At 35.8% G+C, this 15,571-nt stretch overlaps 1 protein-coding gene across 1 annotated transcript; it reads right to left on the minus strand.

Moving 5' to 3' along the window:
* Positions 1 to 212: 212 nt before the first annotated feature.
* On the minus strand, positions 213 to 15,562 carry aknad1 (AKNA domain containing 1). The gene is made up of 21 exons (XM_039657528.2): positions 15,203 to 15,562; positions 14,758 to 15,003; positions 12,267 to 13,399; positions 11,829 to 11,885; positions 11,507 to 11,615; positions 10,699 to 10,820; positions 10,522 to 10,581; positions 10,234 to 10,367; positions 8,922 to 9,090; positions 8,443 to 8,573; positions 7,080 to 7,214; positions 5,358 to 5,433; positions 4,362 to 4,456; positions 3,629 to 3,964; positions 3,376 to 3,552; positions 2,995 to 3,071; positions 2,698 to 2,823; positions 2,471 to 2,605; positions 2,000 to 2,120; positions 1,284 to 1,425; positions 213 to 513 (listed from the first exon to the last, which is right to left on the minus strand). The coding sequence occupies exons 2-21, from the start codon at positions 14,999 to 15,001 to the stop codon at positions 349 to 351; spliced, it is 3,744 nt and encodes a 1,247-aa protein (XP_039513462.2). The 5' UTR covers positions 15,002 to 15,003; positions 15,203 to 15,562; the 3' UTR covers positions 213 to 348.
* Between the last annotated feature and the right edge of the window lie 9 nt (positions 15,563 to 15,571).

The following is a 15,571-nucleotide window of genomic DNA, read 5'->3' on the forward strand; positions in this document are numbered from 1 at the left end:
CCTAGTTTCAACAAAACCTTCTCCTTAATAACATGATGGTATGTGATAACGGAAGTCAGGGAGGAAATCTTTAGGTGTTTTAGGATATGTTATACTGGAGACAGGTATTCTAGTATTGTGTTGTTATGGTTGCATCACACGTATTGACTACATTGAGAAGTACTATTCTGCCCACTATTGATCACTATTACAAATAGAAAAATACAGTTTTTACAGCAATTTTTATTTTTATTTTTGATGATAATGCAAAACCCAGGACACTATTAAACCGAAGTGTAAAAGCAGATGTATGAAATACTGTAATTTAATGTCATGGTTGTTGTCTGTAAAGAGTGAATTCCAGCACAGTTAGCTGCCCGCTCTACTGCTGAGAGGACGCAGGCCCTGTAACTTCCTCTGGAGTTGAGCCTTGGCCAGGTCAGCAGAGAGAGCGTCCGCCATCCTGTCCGTGGTCTGCTTCATTACAAAAGCTGCCTGCAGGGCCTTGTCCAGCGTCTTATGTATTGATTCCTCCTGATAAACACAAATTGTATGTTTATATACTGTATAATACACTACACTTCAAAAGTTTGAGGTCAATACGATTTTGTAATGTTTTTGAAAGAAGTCTCTTATGCTCAGCAAGGCTGCTTTATTGATACAGTAAAACAGTAATATTGTGAAATATTATTACAATAACAGTTATCAATTGTAATCAATGCTGAAAACTGTGGAAGCTAGTTTCTGCCATGGAATAAAAATGAAAAAGTTCATTGCAAACTTTTTCCCTTCAGAATTGTGATTTTAAAAAGTCATAAATGTGAGATATAAACTCATAATTGTGAAATAAAAAGTCTCAATGACCTTTTTTATTGATTTATTCCATGGCAGAAACAAGCCCCCATAGAAAAAAGTTGTGCTGCTTATTTTTTTGGAAAATGTGATTCTTTGAGTTTATTTCTCAAATTTCTTTATTTCTTAGCATTTATTTCAATTTCATTGTATTTATTTCCAATAACCCAATAATCTTTTGTTAAAATAGAAGTCTTTACTGTCACTTTTGATTAGTGTAATGCATCCTTGCTCAATAAAATAATTTCTTTAAAAAGAAAAATCTTGCTGACCTCAACTTTTGAATGGTATGTTACTGTATGTTAATAGGTTGGGATTATATTCTAAATAATAATCAACAATATAAAGTTCTTAACATTTTCCTTTTTAAATCTAAAATGTTAGCATTATTCAATTGTGTGCTGCTATCATTCTGTTGTGTGAATGGAAGCTGTTTGACAGTCTAAACTGACTCTGCTGGTGTGGTGTCGTCTTCCAGTAGTCCGAGGCGAGGTCCGTTGAAAGAAGACATTACTGGGAAGCAGTGCCGTGTCAGATTGAGTAGAGCGCCTCCTACTGGACACTGGTTCAGATGCTTCATCTCGCACTTTGTACCTGGGAAAACAGCCACCTACTATTATTAATTATATATATATATATATATATATATATATATATATTAGGGCTGTGCAAAAGTTAATTGCGATTAATCGCATCCAAAATAAAAGTCTGTGTTTACATAATATATTTGTGTGTGCTGTATATAATTATTTTGTATATGTAAGTACCTATGCATGCATGTATATATTTAAGAATTATTTGCGCTTAAATTCTGTATATATTTATAAATAAATGATCTATATTATATAAATATAAATATTTTATATATGAATAACACATTTTCTTAAATATATACATGCATGTGTGTTTATTTATATATACAAAATAATTATATACAGCACACACAAATATATTATGTAAACACAGACTTTTATTTTGGATGCGATTAATCGCAATTAATTTTTGCACAGCCCTAATATATATATATATATATATAATCACGTAGTATATCACTAAGTTTATCTGTGTACAATGGTTAAGGTGTTTGATATATAATGAGTAATGACCCATTGTTGGGTTACATAATAAGTAGATTGATTGTTTGCCTTTTAACTGATTATTTGCTTACCCGGCAGGTAGACTACAGGATGAGCCATAGTTGACCTGCAGCAGAGGCTTATGGGATAGATGAGCAGGAAAAGAAGGGGCAGGATGTGAGCTATTTAAGAAGATATTCCTAAAGTTTCCCACTGAAACAACAAAGGACAGTTTTTCTTCACTTGGCTTTTGTAAACATACTCTTTTTTTGACATACAGAATAAACAAATCGGTTAATCACGATTAATAGCATCTAACATAAAAGTGTGTTTATTTATACTATATAGACATATAGTATTTATAATATATAGACAAACCTTTATGTTAGATGCAATTCTTCGATTTGACAGCACTATATACAGTATACATTTAATGTTCTGTTCTTCCCTCAAATTTATAATATTTGTAAAAAAATACATTTTGATGGTTTAAAATACATTTTGATGGTTTATGTGTGTGTGTCTGTAATAATACACATTAGATTATTAAAGTGATTCCTCACCTGTAGGTCTGTAACTGGCACTTTTGTTTGTTGTCTCATTGTTGATGCTGTGGATCGTTGGCCCAACGCTTGCTCTCCGATGGCTTCCAGACAGGCTGAACTGAGATGTGTCCAAAGGAAAGCTCTCTGCTGAGGCTGTGACCATCGTGAGAAGAGCATTTTGAGTACTTTTATCTTACTACATGCTAGACTGGAGCAAACAAGCTATTTACTAAAAGGTATCATACCCCTGGATGTTGTTTTGGAGTCATGTGACCTCCTCTCAGCGGGAGCACCAAAGCGGGTGCGTATTTGTCCATAAGGTGGACTGAAGGTGCTCTGGAAACTTGTGATGTGGTCTGAATCTTTACCATCTGTAACTGACAATACACTAATTCCCTTTGAATTTCTCTTCAGTTTCACTTAACTAAAACTATATAGAAAACACAACTTTAGCAAACACCAATATTTAACTGTATTAAACCACATTTAGAACAAATGTATTGCTAAAGAAGAAAGCCTGAACCAGGTTGTGAAGCTGTCACCTTTGCTCTTGCTGAGCTCCATATCAGAAGAGATCCAGTCCTCAATCTTCTGAGGGTTTGAGTCTGTCTTTGCACGTCTGATGATGTAGTGAGAATTCACATTAGTTTGGCAAACTTCGAAGAACCAGCACTCAAAATAAGTTCTTTATTGGCATCAATTGAATCTTTCCATTGCTCTAAAATGTTTATTAAAATGTTCTTTACACTTAAGAAGAAAAAAATCTTTTAAGAACTGTTTTTTGGGGAACCTAAAATGGCCCTTGTATGGCATTACTGCATTAAAAAAAATCTTTTGGAATCTTTATTTTTAGGCGTGAAAATCTAGTTTACTTCTACATTAATAGGATGGTAGCCATTCTTCAACCCCAATTTGGAGTATACCTGCTGGAACCGGCTCTGTTCTGGCCACGGGTCTGTCCCTTGTGCTTCTTCTCCAATGGACACCTGCCATTCAGATGATCAGTCCTCTTGCTCGCATGAGGCAGGTGACCAAGACTCTCCTCTAGCGCCCTCTTCAGGCGAGAGACCTCGTACTGCAGTGCGAGGATAACCTCACTACTGTGAAGAGCACAATGGAATTACGGTAAGAGGGTTTCACAAATTGCAGGTAAAAACTACTTCCTTTAATACTAACTTGTGACATGAACAGTGTGATGCTGAGTGCATCTCATTTGCAGAATGGCTCTTTCCCAGCTGAATGTCTTTTCTTCCTTCAGTGGCCTGGTTATGCGTGGGAGTGGCGACACCTACTGATGCGACATCCTCTTTTGAAACTGCAACAGTTGTGTTCTGGGTAATGGGTTTTGCTTCCATGCCTGGAGGAACCAGCTGTACAAATTCCAGGTGAGTCACTGTGGGTTGCACGGGTCTTGGTGCCATTGATATAGTTGTTCGTACATTGGAGTGTGAGGCTTCACTGTCCGGACCGCTCATACTCGCCATGCTTATGACATCATCTGAGAGAGCAGAACTAAAGACCACATCAGATAAAGTCATTTGATTTTCAAATGTCAGTTCTTCTAGAGCATTTTTCATTTAAAATATACAGTTTATCTGAAAACAAAAACATATTTAGCATTTGTAATCGTGTAGTTTGGCATTTCAGTTTTGTAAATATACACCATTAAGCTTAATGTCCCCACAATTAAGGTAATGGGGACATTTTTCAGTTCCTATGATGAAAACAGCTTATACATCATATAAAGTGATGCTTTTTGAAAAATGTAAAAATGCAGAAAGTTTTCTGTGATGGGTGGGGTTTAGGGAATAGAATATACAGTAAAAAAAAAAAAAAAAAAAAATCATTATGTCACCATAAAACATGGAAACCCAGTGTGTGTGTGTGTTTGAGAGAGAGAGATATTTACTTCACAGCACCAGGAGGTGTTCTGGACAGTCCTGTGTTTGGTCGGCTCAGGTCAAAACTGCCAAAGCCGCTGTCAGTTTCTGGACTTAAAAATCTCTAAAAGAACAAAAACACTTTCTCTGTTGTTTTGTCCTTTGCAGAAACAGCCCAAATATTCTGCAAGTGACACAACAAATACCTACAAACAATAACACTTCTAACAAAAAAATCACAGTATCTCTAGCGGAATTTGGGGATCTATCACAAAAAAATGACATCTCATTTACGCTGTTTTATCTCACAAAATGTAAATGTAATGTTTACCCTGGTAATTTTACACTGTCATTAAATTGTTCCTTTAGGGGCACAACAGCTTGTCACTAAGCAGGGACAACTTTGTATCCTACCCTAAAGTGTACATAATATAGTACCTTCCTTACTAATATCTGCTTAATGAGATAAGGTGCAATAAGTTGTTATTTTAGGCATGCTGTCCTAGGGCTGTTGTACTCCTAAAGGAAACATTTTTCCAACAAAAATAATTATAATTTCCCCTTAACAATCAACATTGACATCAACTAGGCCTGTCAAGATCCTGAATTTTGTTCTGTTTTTTCATAAATAATTCTGTTTATTGGTGTCACTTACCAGTGTAATCTTAATACATATTTTTTTTCCCATATATTTTACTTGGAATCATTTAATAAAATAGGCCCATATGATTTACTTGATGTGAAAGTTAATAATATTTATATAATTATTTATGATTAATAATTATATTATATAATACAATGCAGTCTACAATAAACCTAAAAGCCGTTATTTCATATGAAAGTAAACGTGTGACTATCTTTTTCTACTTTACAGCATAACTACAATCAGATGATTAATCGATCATTTCAACAGGCTTATTAACAATGTTGACATTCTTGCAGAATATTATCTTGTCCATGTAAAATAAATGTTGTTTTCTCACAGACAAACCTAATCTCTTTCTCTCAATGTTAGTGTTTGTTACCTGTGTTTTGTCTGTGGTTGGCTGAGGAGAGTGTCCAGCAGACGAGGCTTCAGTGGGTCTAATCTTCTCTTCGTACCTGAGAGAGGAATGACGATCACAGCGGTCATAAAAAAACAAGGTTCTTTTTACGTTTACAGTAGTTTCAGATTTTTAAGACTGATAATGTTTGCACCATAGTAACTGAATTTTTAGTGTTAAAGGAGTGGTTCACTTTTTAAAAAAAATACTTTTGCTGATAATTTACTCACCCCCATGTCAACCAAGATGTCCATGTCATTCTGTCTTCAGTCGAAAAGAAATTAAGGTTTTTGATGAAAACATTCCAGCATTTTTCTTCATATAATGCACTTTAATGGGAACCAAACGGTTCAATGTCCAAAAGACAGTTTCAGTACAAACTGAAAAAATAAATATAACAAAAAATAAATAAATAAATTTTAAGTTTTATAAGCTCAAATAGTTGCCTTGTTCTGTTCTGTGACGCACGTCCGTGACTCTCCTATTCGAACTCGTTCATCAAAATGAACGAATCTTTTCCTGAGTCAACTCTTTCATTTCGTTCATTGAATGAACCAAATGACACAAACATATTCGTTCATTTTGATGAAGGAGTTTGAACAGGAGAGTCACGAATCACAGAACAGAGCAAGACGACCATTTGAGCTTATAAAACTTAAACTTTGTTTTTTTTTTTTTTTAAATGAGCGATCGTTTCGCTTGATAAGACCCTTATTCATCGTCTGAAATCGTTTAAAGCCCTTTGAACAGTTTGCAGTTTGCACTGAAACTGTCTTTTGGACCTTGAACCGGTTGGTTCCCAGTAAAGTGCATTATATGGAGAAAAAATCCTGGAATGTTTTCATCAAAAACCTTAATTTCTTTTCGACTGAAGAAAGAAAGACATGGACATCTTGGATGACATGGGGGTGAGTAAATAATCAGCAAAAGTTTAAAAAAAAAAAAAGTTAACTACTCCTTTAATGCAACAAAGGACTCACTTTATCCTTACAAAAACATCTGCTTATAGTACAATGATAATTTTTAATACTTCAAAGTACAGTACTTCAAAAATACCATAGTATTAACATAGTACCGTGTTTAGAACTAGTGTAATGTAATAAAGTAATGTTAGTGTAATGCAATAAAGCAATAATATATCCACAAGCATGCAACATAAATCACTAGATATATCTAATTTTCTGGGCTAACAAAACTAGACAAACATTTTACTTCCATCAAAAGTTGTATAAAGTAGTTAAATTTATCTGAGAGCTATTTAAAACCATTAGTTATTTCAGTAGAATTGTGTTACTATTATTGGTTTTGTTAATATGTTGAATTATTTTTTTATTTTAAAATTTTCTGTTTTCATTTAGTTATTTTGTTTTTGTCTTTTCTATGTTTTTTTTTATGTTTATATAGTTGTTTTTTTTTTTTTTTTTTTTTTTTTGTACATTAAGGTAACCTAACTGAAAATGAGAGATGTTTGCAACTATAGCATGCCTATACTATACTATTTCCATTAGTGCTTATTTTATTTCAAGTAACAAAAAAAGTTTGATGATTTTAGTTTCAGTTAACTATAATAACCCTGAATCATGCACCATCTGTTCCTGTACAAATTTAACTTCTAAAATGACAACATAACATCCCAGTTAAGAATACACCAGATTGCAGTGCATGCACAGCCACAAAAATACAAATCTGTCTGTAAATACTGACCTATCGTATGTCAGCTTCTTTAATGGAGTTGAGTTGGACAGTTGTGCCAGGATGTTGTCTTCCTCTCTTGTTGTTAGTCTGTCCTCCTCTTCCTCGTTGGCAGTTCCGGGCGTTTCAGTGGAGAAGGTGGAATACCTCAGAGGAAGATACAGAAAAACTGACAGAGGGAACGAAGTGTTTCCATAATGAAACTGATATTCCCTTGTCCCTCCTCTCTACCTGTAACCCGATCATCCTCGGGTGAGCTGTGCTAAATATCACGATACGCTCCCTCCTCTTACAACCTACATCAGTGATCTTTTAAGAGAACTAAACAAGGGACTGGATCACAACATTTCTAATTAACGTTACCCATTAGCATTAAAATAGAATATTTTTCTCTCTACAGCTGAATTTGTTTGTGCTACCTTGCCATATAATGGCCTAATTTGAAGTTAATGTACAGGAACATCTTCTTTAAGCAATCTTAATTGTTGGATTGTGACTTGTTTAATGCGTTATGTTAATTGCAATATTAATGTCATTTGATTGTGGAGTTTGAACCGGCAAACTTTTGATTACCACCCCAAATACATTCCACATGCATTTCTTAGTCTTTGTTTACCTTTGTTTAAAAAATAGCTGAACATGTGCTGGTATAACACAATATATTGCGGTAATGAACATACATGATATATTAGTACCTCCATAAAACTCAAAACGATTAAACAATTCTGATTACTTAAAATATGTCAGTTTTGTGAACTCAAAAGAAAAAGAAAACAAATTTGTTTAATTTAAGTTTACCCAACTCAAACCAATTAACTATTTTGAGCATTAGGGTTTACAGTGTGAGCACTTCAAAATACTTTGAATAATTCAAAAAAGAAAGTCAAACCATACTTAAATGTTTTAAACAGCCATTGTGAATTTTGTATTTGTAGTGGTTTATCACAGCACTAAAGAATTTGACCTAATATGCTATTTAGTTTCACAATATTTGTTTACACCTAAACATTTTTACATTTTAATCTGGACTAAAACATTGCATAAAAGATATTTAGATATTGGTCAAACGTTTTCAGATTTTTTTTATTGCTCTTTTGCACTTTAATCTTTTTAAAACATTTGTTTACTCTATACATTTTGAGTATTTTTTTTTAATTTATTTAAATGTTTAGCGTTGAGAAGAGTAGACACTTATTATTAAGAGTTCGACCCTTTTTGTAACTTACATATCATCTATGTAATTCAATACCTTGATAAAAGCTAAAGCAATTATCGTGATATGAAAATTAGATACTGTCACATGCCTAAGTGTGAATGCGGCCTATGTGAAGCATTATGTTGGAAATAACAGATAGAGAAGAAAATGCGGCAGTACTGTAGATAGAAGCTGTTTTCTGTGCAGCCAGGAAAGAGCTCGTCAGCTCTGTGATCTTCATTGGCCTCTTCTTCATCATCATTATTGTCCTCCATGTTGTGTCTGACTGAGGAGATGCTGAAGACCAACTCCTGTAACATGACATGTTTTTTTCATTCAGACCCAGCATCCACAAAACCTTCCGCAGCCCAGTCATTTAGTTCTCACGTTACAGCAAACAAACACATGCAAATGGATATGAGGCACACAACAATATCAGCTTCGCTGTGCGTGTCCACATGAGCATTAATAATTGCTGACTCTTAAAAGAAGAAATTGTTTAAACAGAAATTGCATAAGCTATCTTTGAGAGTTTGTCTATGAATGAAGGAGGGAAAAGTGAATGATAGTGATGTGGTCAGAGAGTGTCATTGACAATCAAGTACTGTCTAATGGCATGAATTTTTGTCCCCTAAAAAGTAGATCACTGTGTGTGTTACCTCATGTAGTGATGGATGGGATGATGAGAGAGGGATATTTTCACAAGGAGGAGGAGATGGAGTGGAGGATGACGAAGGAGGATTGTAAACATGGCAGACGTTTCTGTCGATCTGCTCTTTTATGTCCTCCAGGTGCATGCCAATCCTGAAAATCTGCCCCTCGACCTCCCTTAAACACAAACGTGAATACACAACACTTGCAGGTTGACCCTTTGACCCATGACAGTTTCATTTCCTTGCTTTGAACGATTTTAGACTTGCAGGAATCAGTCTAAACACAACTACCTGTCAAATGATTGGACACACTTAAACAAGTTTACACTTTTAATGTAAAGGCAAATCGAGACAGTATATGACTGAAAATAGTTTTATGAACAAATATAAATTGTGTGCGGTACAATTTAGATTTTTTACAATTACGGCACAAATTCTGTGCCTATGTACAGTATGATTTTTTTTTTTCTTTGTAGGCAGTGCTCCAACATGTAGACACTATGAATTATATTTACAAAAGCAAAAAGATAAAACCATTACATTTAAAGTCGTGTTGAAACTGTCGCTACGACTGATGTTTTCTTTCATATTGTTGCGTACGTCCAACTCCAAGCGTAACGAATTGCCCAAAAAAAAAAGTTAGGGCAGGGAATTGTTTCAATCCACCGGTTATCGATTGGATTTTTAAAATGTTGCACTCGATGAAAATGAGCTTGTGGTCGATTGTGGAGGGTAGGGTTTAAGCGGACTAAATACATTCAGCAGAACAACAAGTAATTACAATTTGAATGATTAAACGATTACATTTTTTAATTAAAACGTACACAGATCCTTCACATCCGTTTACAAAATAGGGTGAATTTTCATTTCATGCCAATATTACGGTGGCCAAGAGAGCCGAAGAAAGCAACTGAAACGCCAACAAATTTAGAAAGCATCTTCACCAGTTTGAAAACACATGTGCTGCAAATACTCACAATGCAACCTAATACAGAAACGAGCTGCAAAAACTCACAACCACAAGGGAAACCCAACAAGCGACAAACTTGGCTGAGACATGTTTTTATGTTTATTTTAGTATCCTGATCGTATGTGCGTTGTGAGTTTTTGTAGCTCGTTTCTATATTTGGGTGCATTTCTATTTGCATGTGTTTTCTTCAATTGAACTCTCTCCGCCTCCGAACAATATCCATGACTTAAATTTAATAGAATTAACCACCACTTGCTTATAATTTGAACAGTTTTCTTGGTTATAACAAGAGTATTCTAGTTTTGTGAGGTTTCTAGATCATGCTGTCCAAACACATGACATGTCTACCTTTCAGGGTCAAAGTCTCCTGTGTTTCTGGCTAGACCCCTGTAGTTCTGCATCTCCAGAGCACGATGCTCCTCCCTCTTTGTGAGGTAATTCCTCTCCAGCTGATCCTGGGCCTCCATCATGCTCTTCAGCAACTGTGAGATATCCAACAAACAAGATGAAACATTTACTTTTTCCCATTTGGGGGCTATAAACCTCCAACTGCTTGATTTAATTTAGTATCTTAAGATAAAACAGAGTATTATAAAAAAGGTTTTGTTAAATTCATGATTAAGTATGTACAGTTACCATCTGTTGCTCCTCCACATTCATTGACATGGTGGTGACACATCTTTTGAATTCATCCACCTGGAAAAGAAGAAAAATACAGGTGCATCAATGCAAAAGCTAAATGCATGTTAAAGAGAACTAAAAACATAAGGCACAGGACAAATCTTTGTAGACGGGTCTTGCTAACTTCTATACCTTCTGCGTAAATGATCTGATGATGTCTCTGAGCTCAGAGGTTAGTCTTTCTCCATCTGTCGGGCTCTCTGATTCAGTCAGCACAGGGACAGAGTTGTGAAGAAACTCCTTCTCACTTGGACCTATTGAACATATACTCAAGACATAAACACAAGTCATCTTTTAGCTTATAGCACTTTTGATCATTTTGTACTTAAAGGAGTAGTTCACTTTTCAAAAAACTCTTGCTGATAATTTACTCACCCCCATGTCATCCAAGATGTCCATTTCATTCTTTCCTTAGTCGAAAAGAAATTAAGGCTTTTGATAAAAACATTCCAGGATTTTTCTCCATATTATGCACTTCAGTGGGAACCAAACGGTTCAAGGTCCAAAAGACACTTTCAGTGCAAACTGTTCAAAGGGCTTTAAAACGATTCCACGTCCGTGACTCTCCTGTTCGAACTCGTTCATCAAAATGAATGAATCTTTTTCCGAGTCAATTTGTTCGTTTCGTTTGTTGAATGAACCAAATGACTCGGAAAAAGATTTGTTTAAAAGCTTAATTTCTTTTCGACTGAAGAAAGAAAAGACATGGACATCTTGGATGATATGAGAGTGAGTCAATTTTCAGCAAAAGTTTTTTTTCAAAAGTGAACTACTCCTTTAAGTATAAACCACCTGATGATCTCTTAATGTTTCTTGATTCACTCTCTTAGGAGGAGGTCTGTTTAATGCAGCTCAAATTTCCCTGGCAGGGTTTCTCTGCTGCCAGGGTTACACTGTACTACAGGATTCAGCTGGAGAAAGAAATACAATGGCTTCTTGCCTGCGGCTGGTGCTTGTGGGATATTTGCTGTCAATTTGGTTTTGTCATTGTTGCTAGTTGCATCGTTCCAGTCGATGGACACAGACGGCTCACTGGAAGCATGAATCTGCTGCTTAAAAGAAAGCAACAATAGAATCCGCTCAATTGGGCTGCAAATCCGATTGTTAAAATGCTGATCATATCTGAATAAGAGCAGATATTATACAGGAATATAGTGTATAATAATGTTGAAATGCCTACTTAAGTCTGGTATTCTGCCTTTTGTGAGATAATAGACATACGTATAAACATCTAAATGTTTCAACATTAATGGAAGTCTCACCTGACCAATTAGGTTTTCAGCTCCTGTGTATTTAGCGAGCAATCTGTCATATTCAGCCTGTAAACAAATGAAAGGGTCACTTTTTGATGATTTTTTGTTCATGCAATGAAAGTCAATTGGGTCCAAAACAACATTAGACCCCAATGACTTTCATTGTATGAACAAAAATCACATTGATGTGTTACTTTACTTGTTACATTAAAAAAGTAAGCAGATTACATAAAACTCAAGTTACTTGTAATGCATTACCCCCAAAACTGCTATATACACAGTTTACTTTATACGCTTCTCACGTTCTTGTAAGATCGCCTTTCTGTCCCTCTTCAGCGCTTCAATTTCTATATTAAGGTCAAAACAGCTTGATGCCTGACTCGAATCATGTGATCAAGATCTTCTATTCATCTTAAGCAGTGTAACTAGTGTTGTAAGTGTAGTCACCTGTAACTGATGCGCTACTTCCTTGTCTGTAAACACATTGTGCTTCTCCGGTGGCCTGGAGTCCTCTAAAACCCTGCTGATGATATCTGCTGTAGCTTTACAAGAGGAGCTGGATTTACCCAGAATGCCTGGGGAAGACTGGGCTCGGGTCATTGCTGGTGACTGGTTGACGGGTTTAACGCTTCCATTACCTTTTGGTATTTTGACTTTAGGTGCCACTTTAGAGAAGTCTGGTAGAGGGTAATGCACCTTTCCCTGTCCGTATTTCAGCTCATTGTAGGACCTGGTCCTGCTGAAGGAGCACTTAGGATTCTGTGCATCTGCTTTAGATAGATCTGGAGAGTTAGCACTGCTGTTCTGCTTAGGACATTCTTTATCATCATCGTCAATCATACAAGTCGTTCCAGGTTTCTTAGATGAGCTCGACTCATCTGGAATGTTTATTTCAACCAGTCCCTGACTTCCAGAAGTGCTGGGATCAGGTTCCTCCATTACATCATGAATCTTCTCTCTCTCTCCTATGCCGACCTGTGGAGCCCGAGAAGCTCTACTCAACACGGTTTCATCAATGCTGTCCATCAAAGACATCTCAGGTAGGGTCTCTGCTTCAATGATCCTGCTTGAGTTAAGCAGCTCCTCCTGGGAGAAGTGTCTGAGAAGGAAGTCAGTGATGTGGTTTGCAGGTTGAATAGGTGTGGCTAAGAGAGGAGCCATGTCCTCTATTGCTTTATGATTAGATAGAAGAGCATGAGTAAGATTAGACTGGCAAGCCTCTGTTTCTTTTGCATTACCAATTTGCCTACTAAACTTATCAAGTGTAGTGAAAGCCTGACTGGACATCACAGAAACCATTTCACATGGAGATGATTTTAAATTCGTCTCTGTTTTGTTGTTGGTGTGCGTACCATCATATGGGAGCTCTTCGTGTTCTTCGTCACTGGTGTTGACAGCATCATCCTCATGTGTTCCAATGATTGGCTTTACTGCAGTTTTGAGTTTCTGCATTGACGCCATGTTTACTTTTCCAATCCTGTTTCTGGTGTTTGAAGGCTCTGTGCGTTCACTATTGACTGATTCGACACTCTCTGTTGAGCCCTCTTCAGTCTCACAAGACTCTGACAGCTCTGCATTATCTGTACACATAAAGACAGTGGTTTTGTTACATTTTGTCATAATTGAAAGCCATTAGGAGAAAACAGGATTTCACTTTTCAAGTAAAAGAGTTAAAGTGTTTTTGGCAAAACTGTATAACGTTTTGCCAAAAACTCAACTGAACTCAACGGTTCCTCAAAATCTTTAGTCGGCCTGGCATATTGGCTCATTATGACATCATGGCAATCCGGTTTTAAACGCATTCAGTCAAAGTCAGTGGGAGTTTTTATAACTTAAATCATAAATTCTGAGTGATTACCATACTAATACCATTCAGAAGTTTGGGGTACGTTTTTTTTTTTTTTTTACTCATCAAAGATGCATTTTTGGTCAAAAGTTACAGTAAAGGCATTTGCTAAGATATCTTGCCTTAATCGAAACATCGATTGTTATTCAATGTTTTGACGTAATTTCCACATACAGGAAGATATGGGCAGGACATATCCTCTTTTTTAAAATAGCCAAATCACTGAATCGTTCTCTATAAGGTGATTCACCATGAAAATTGCAAATGTGTGGACAAGTGACAGATTTTAGCTGCAGCTTCAGTGTCTTGTGGGCGGGATGCTTTAGATTCTAGACGCCATTTGATTGGACAGAAAATTTGATGAGATGCTGAATTGCAGAGGGATGTGATAAAAATCATTGATAAATATTGGCGGAAATGATAGACCATACGTTTTGAATCCTTATATCTTCTAAATGCATATTTTGTCGTTGTTTTGGAGAACACTATAGATAACAGTATAACATATTCATAAAAGCCAAAAAACATCTATTATGATTTCATGGGGATTTAAGCTGCGCACATGTTGTCAACATTGATTATAATAATACATGTTTCTTAAGGCATTAATAATGATTTCTGAAGAATCGTGTGATATTAAATGCTGGTCTGGAGTAAAAATATATTAAAATAGAAAACACTTATTTTACTAGGCTATTTTATTGTAAAAATAGTTCACAATATTACTGTTGTGCATTGATTATATATATATATATAAGTGTGTGATTAATAAGTTATAAGAATATGTTTTTACATTGTTTTAACTCTAACTTAACCAATTTTCAATTTCTCTAAAGTTGTATTCAACTGATTGTTTACAGTCAGCTTAATGTCATTTAAGTGAAATGGCTGTGGTATTTATACAACCCATGGTACTTAAAACTTGGCCTATTGTTGATACTTTTTTTATCAGTGACCAAAAAAAAACTATATCATTGCCATAGTACAGGTCCAAAAGGGTTGTAATTAGGTTGATATGTGCAAATACCATGGCAGTTCCATTGTTGTTAAAAAATAAAACTGTGGCGAATGTCATAAAGAAGTATTTCTTACCAGTGAGTCTCGGGCTGTCGGGTGCACCTGCGCCAGTGTTCTGTGAGAGGTGAACAGTGAAGGCGCCCTCCATGTCGCTAAAATGCAAGCTGTCATCATCACTGATATCCACAAATATACTTTGCTCAATGTGTCTTTCCCACAGCACTGATGAATGTCTACTGTGAGCGTCATCTTCTCCGTCCATATCCTCTGCGTCCCCACCTGACGCTCCATCAAACCTGCTCCGCGCTTCTCTATTCATTTCTTAGCAACAAGAATACACAAAACTGTTACAACTGTTTTTTTTTTTTCAATATAGTGTAATTATATTTATATTAAAATAAATGGTAGGTTGACTGAATTATTTGCAACTATTATGATGCTAGCTAAATAAATTACAAGAAACTAGAAAAATAACAGTAAACCGCTGTTTGTAAGTCGAATAATATTACATTGCACTTACTTTTTATTCTTGTCCCATTAGTTTCAGTTCTCCTTTGCGCACTCCTCTCGGCTGTCTTATGGATGACATTTCAGCCTATTGGGAAGGTAGGCTACAATGAAGGCTCTGTCTAGTTTCTCAAGCCTATAGTGCAGGGTCATCTTGAGCATTTTAAATAATAAATGCCGTATCTGATGCTGATTCTTTGGGCAGGTGCTACACGCGCACGGGGGTGGGATGAACAGTGGTTGATATGGGAACGTGAAGACTCAATATCAGCTGTCAGTGAAAAACTGTTTCATTCTTTTGAAGAGCTAAAATAGCTAGATTAGATGTTTTATTTTGCCGTTTAATTTGAATGACATCAGTTGTCTTACTCGACCATTAAAG

The sequence above is a fragment of the Pimephales promelas genome, chromosome 5 (genome assembly GCF_988280905.1).
Source record: "Pimephales promelas chromosome 5, fPimPro1.hap1.1, whole genome shotgun sequence".
Taxonomy (NCBI): Eukaryota; Metazoa; Chordata; class Actinopteri; order Cypriniformes; family Leuciscidae; genus Pimephales; species Pimephales promelas.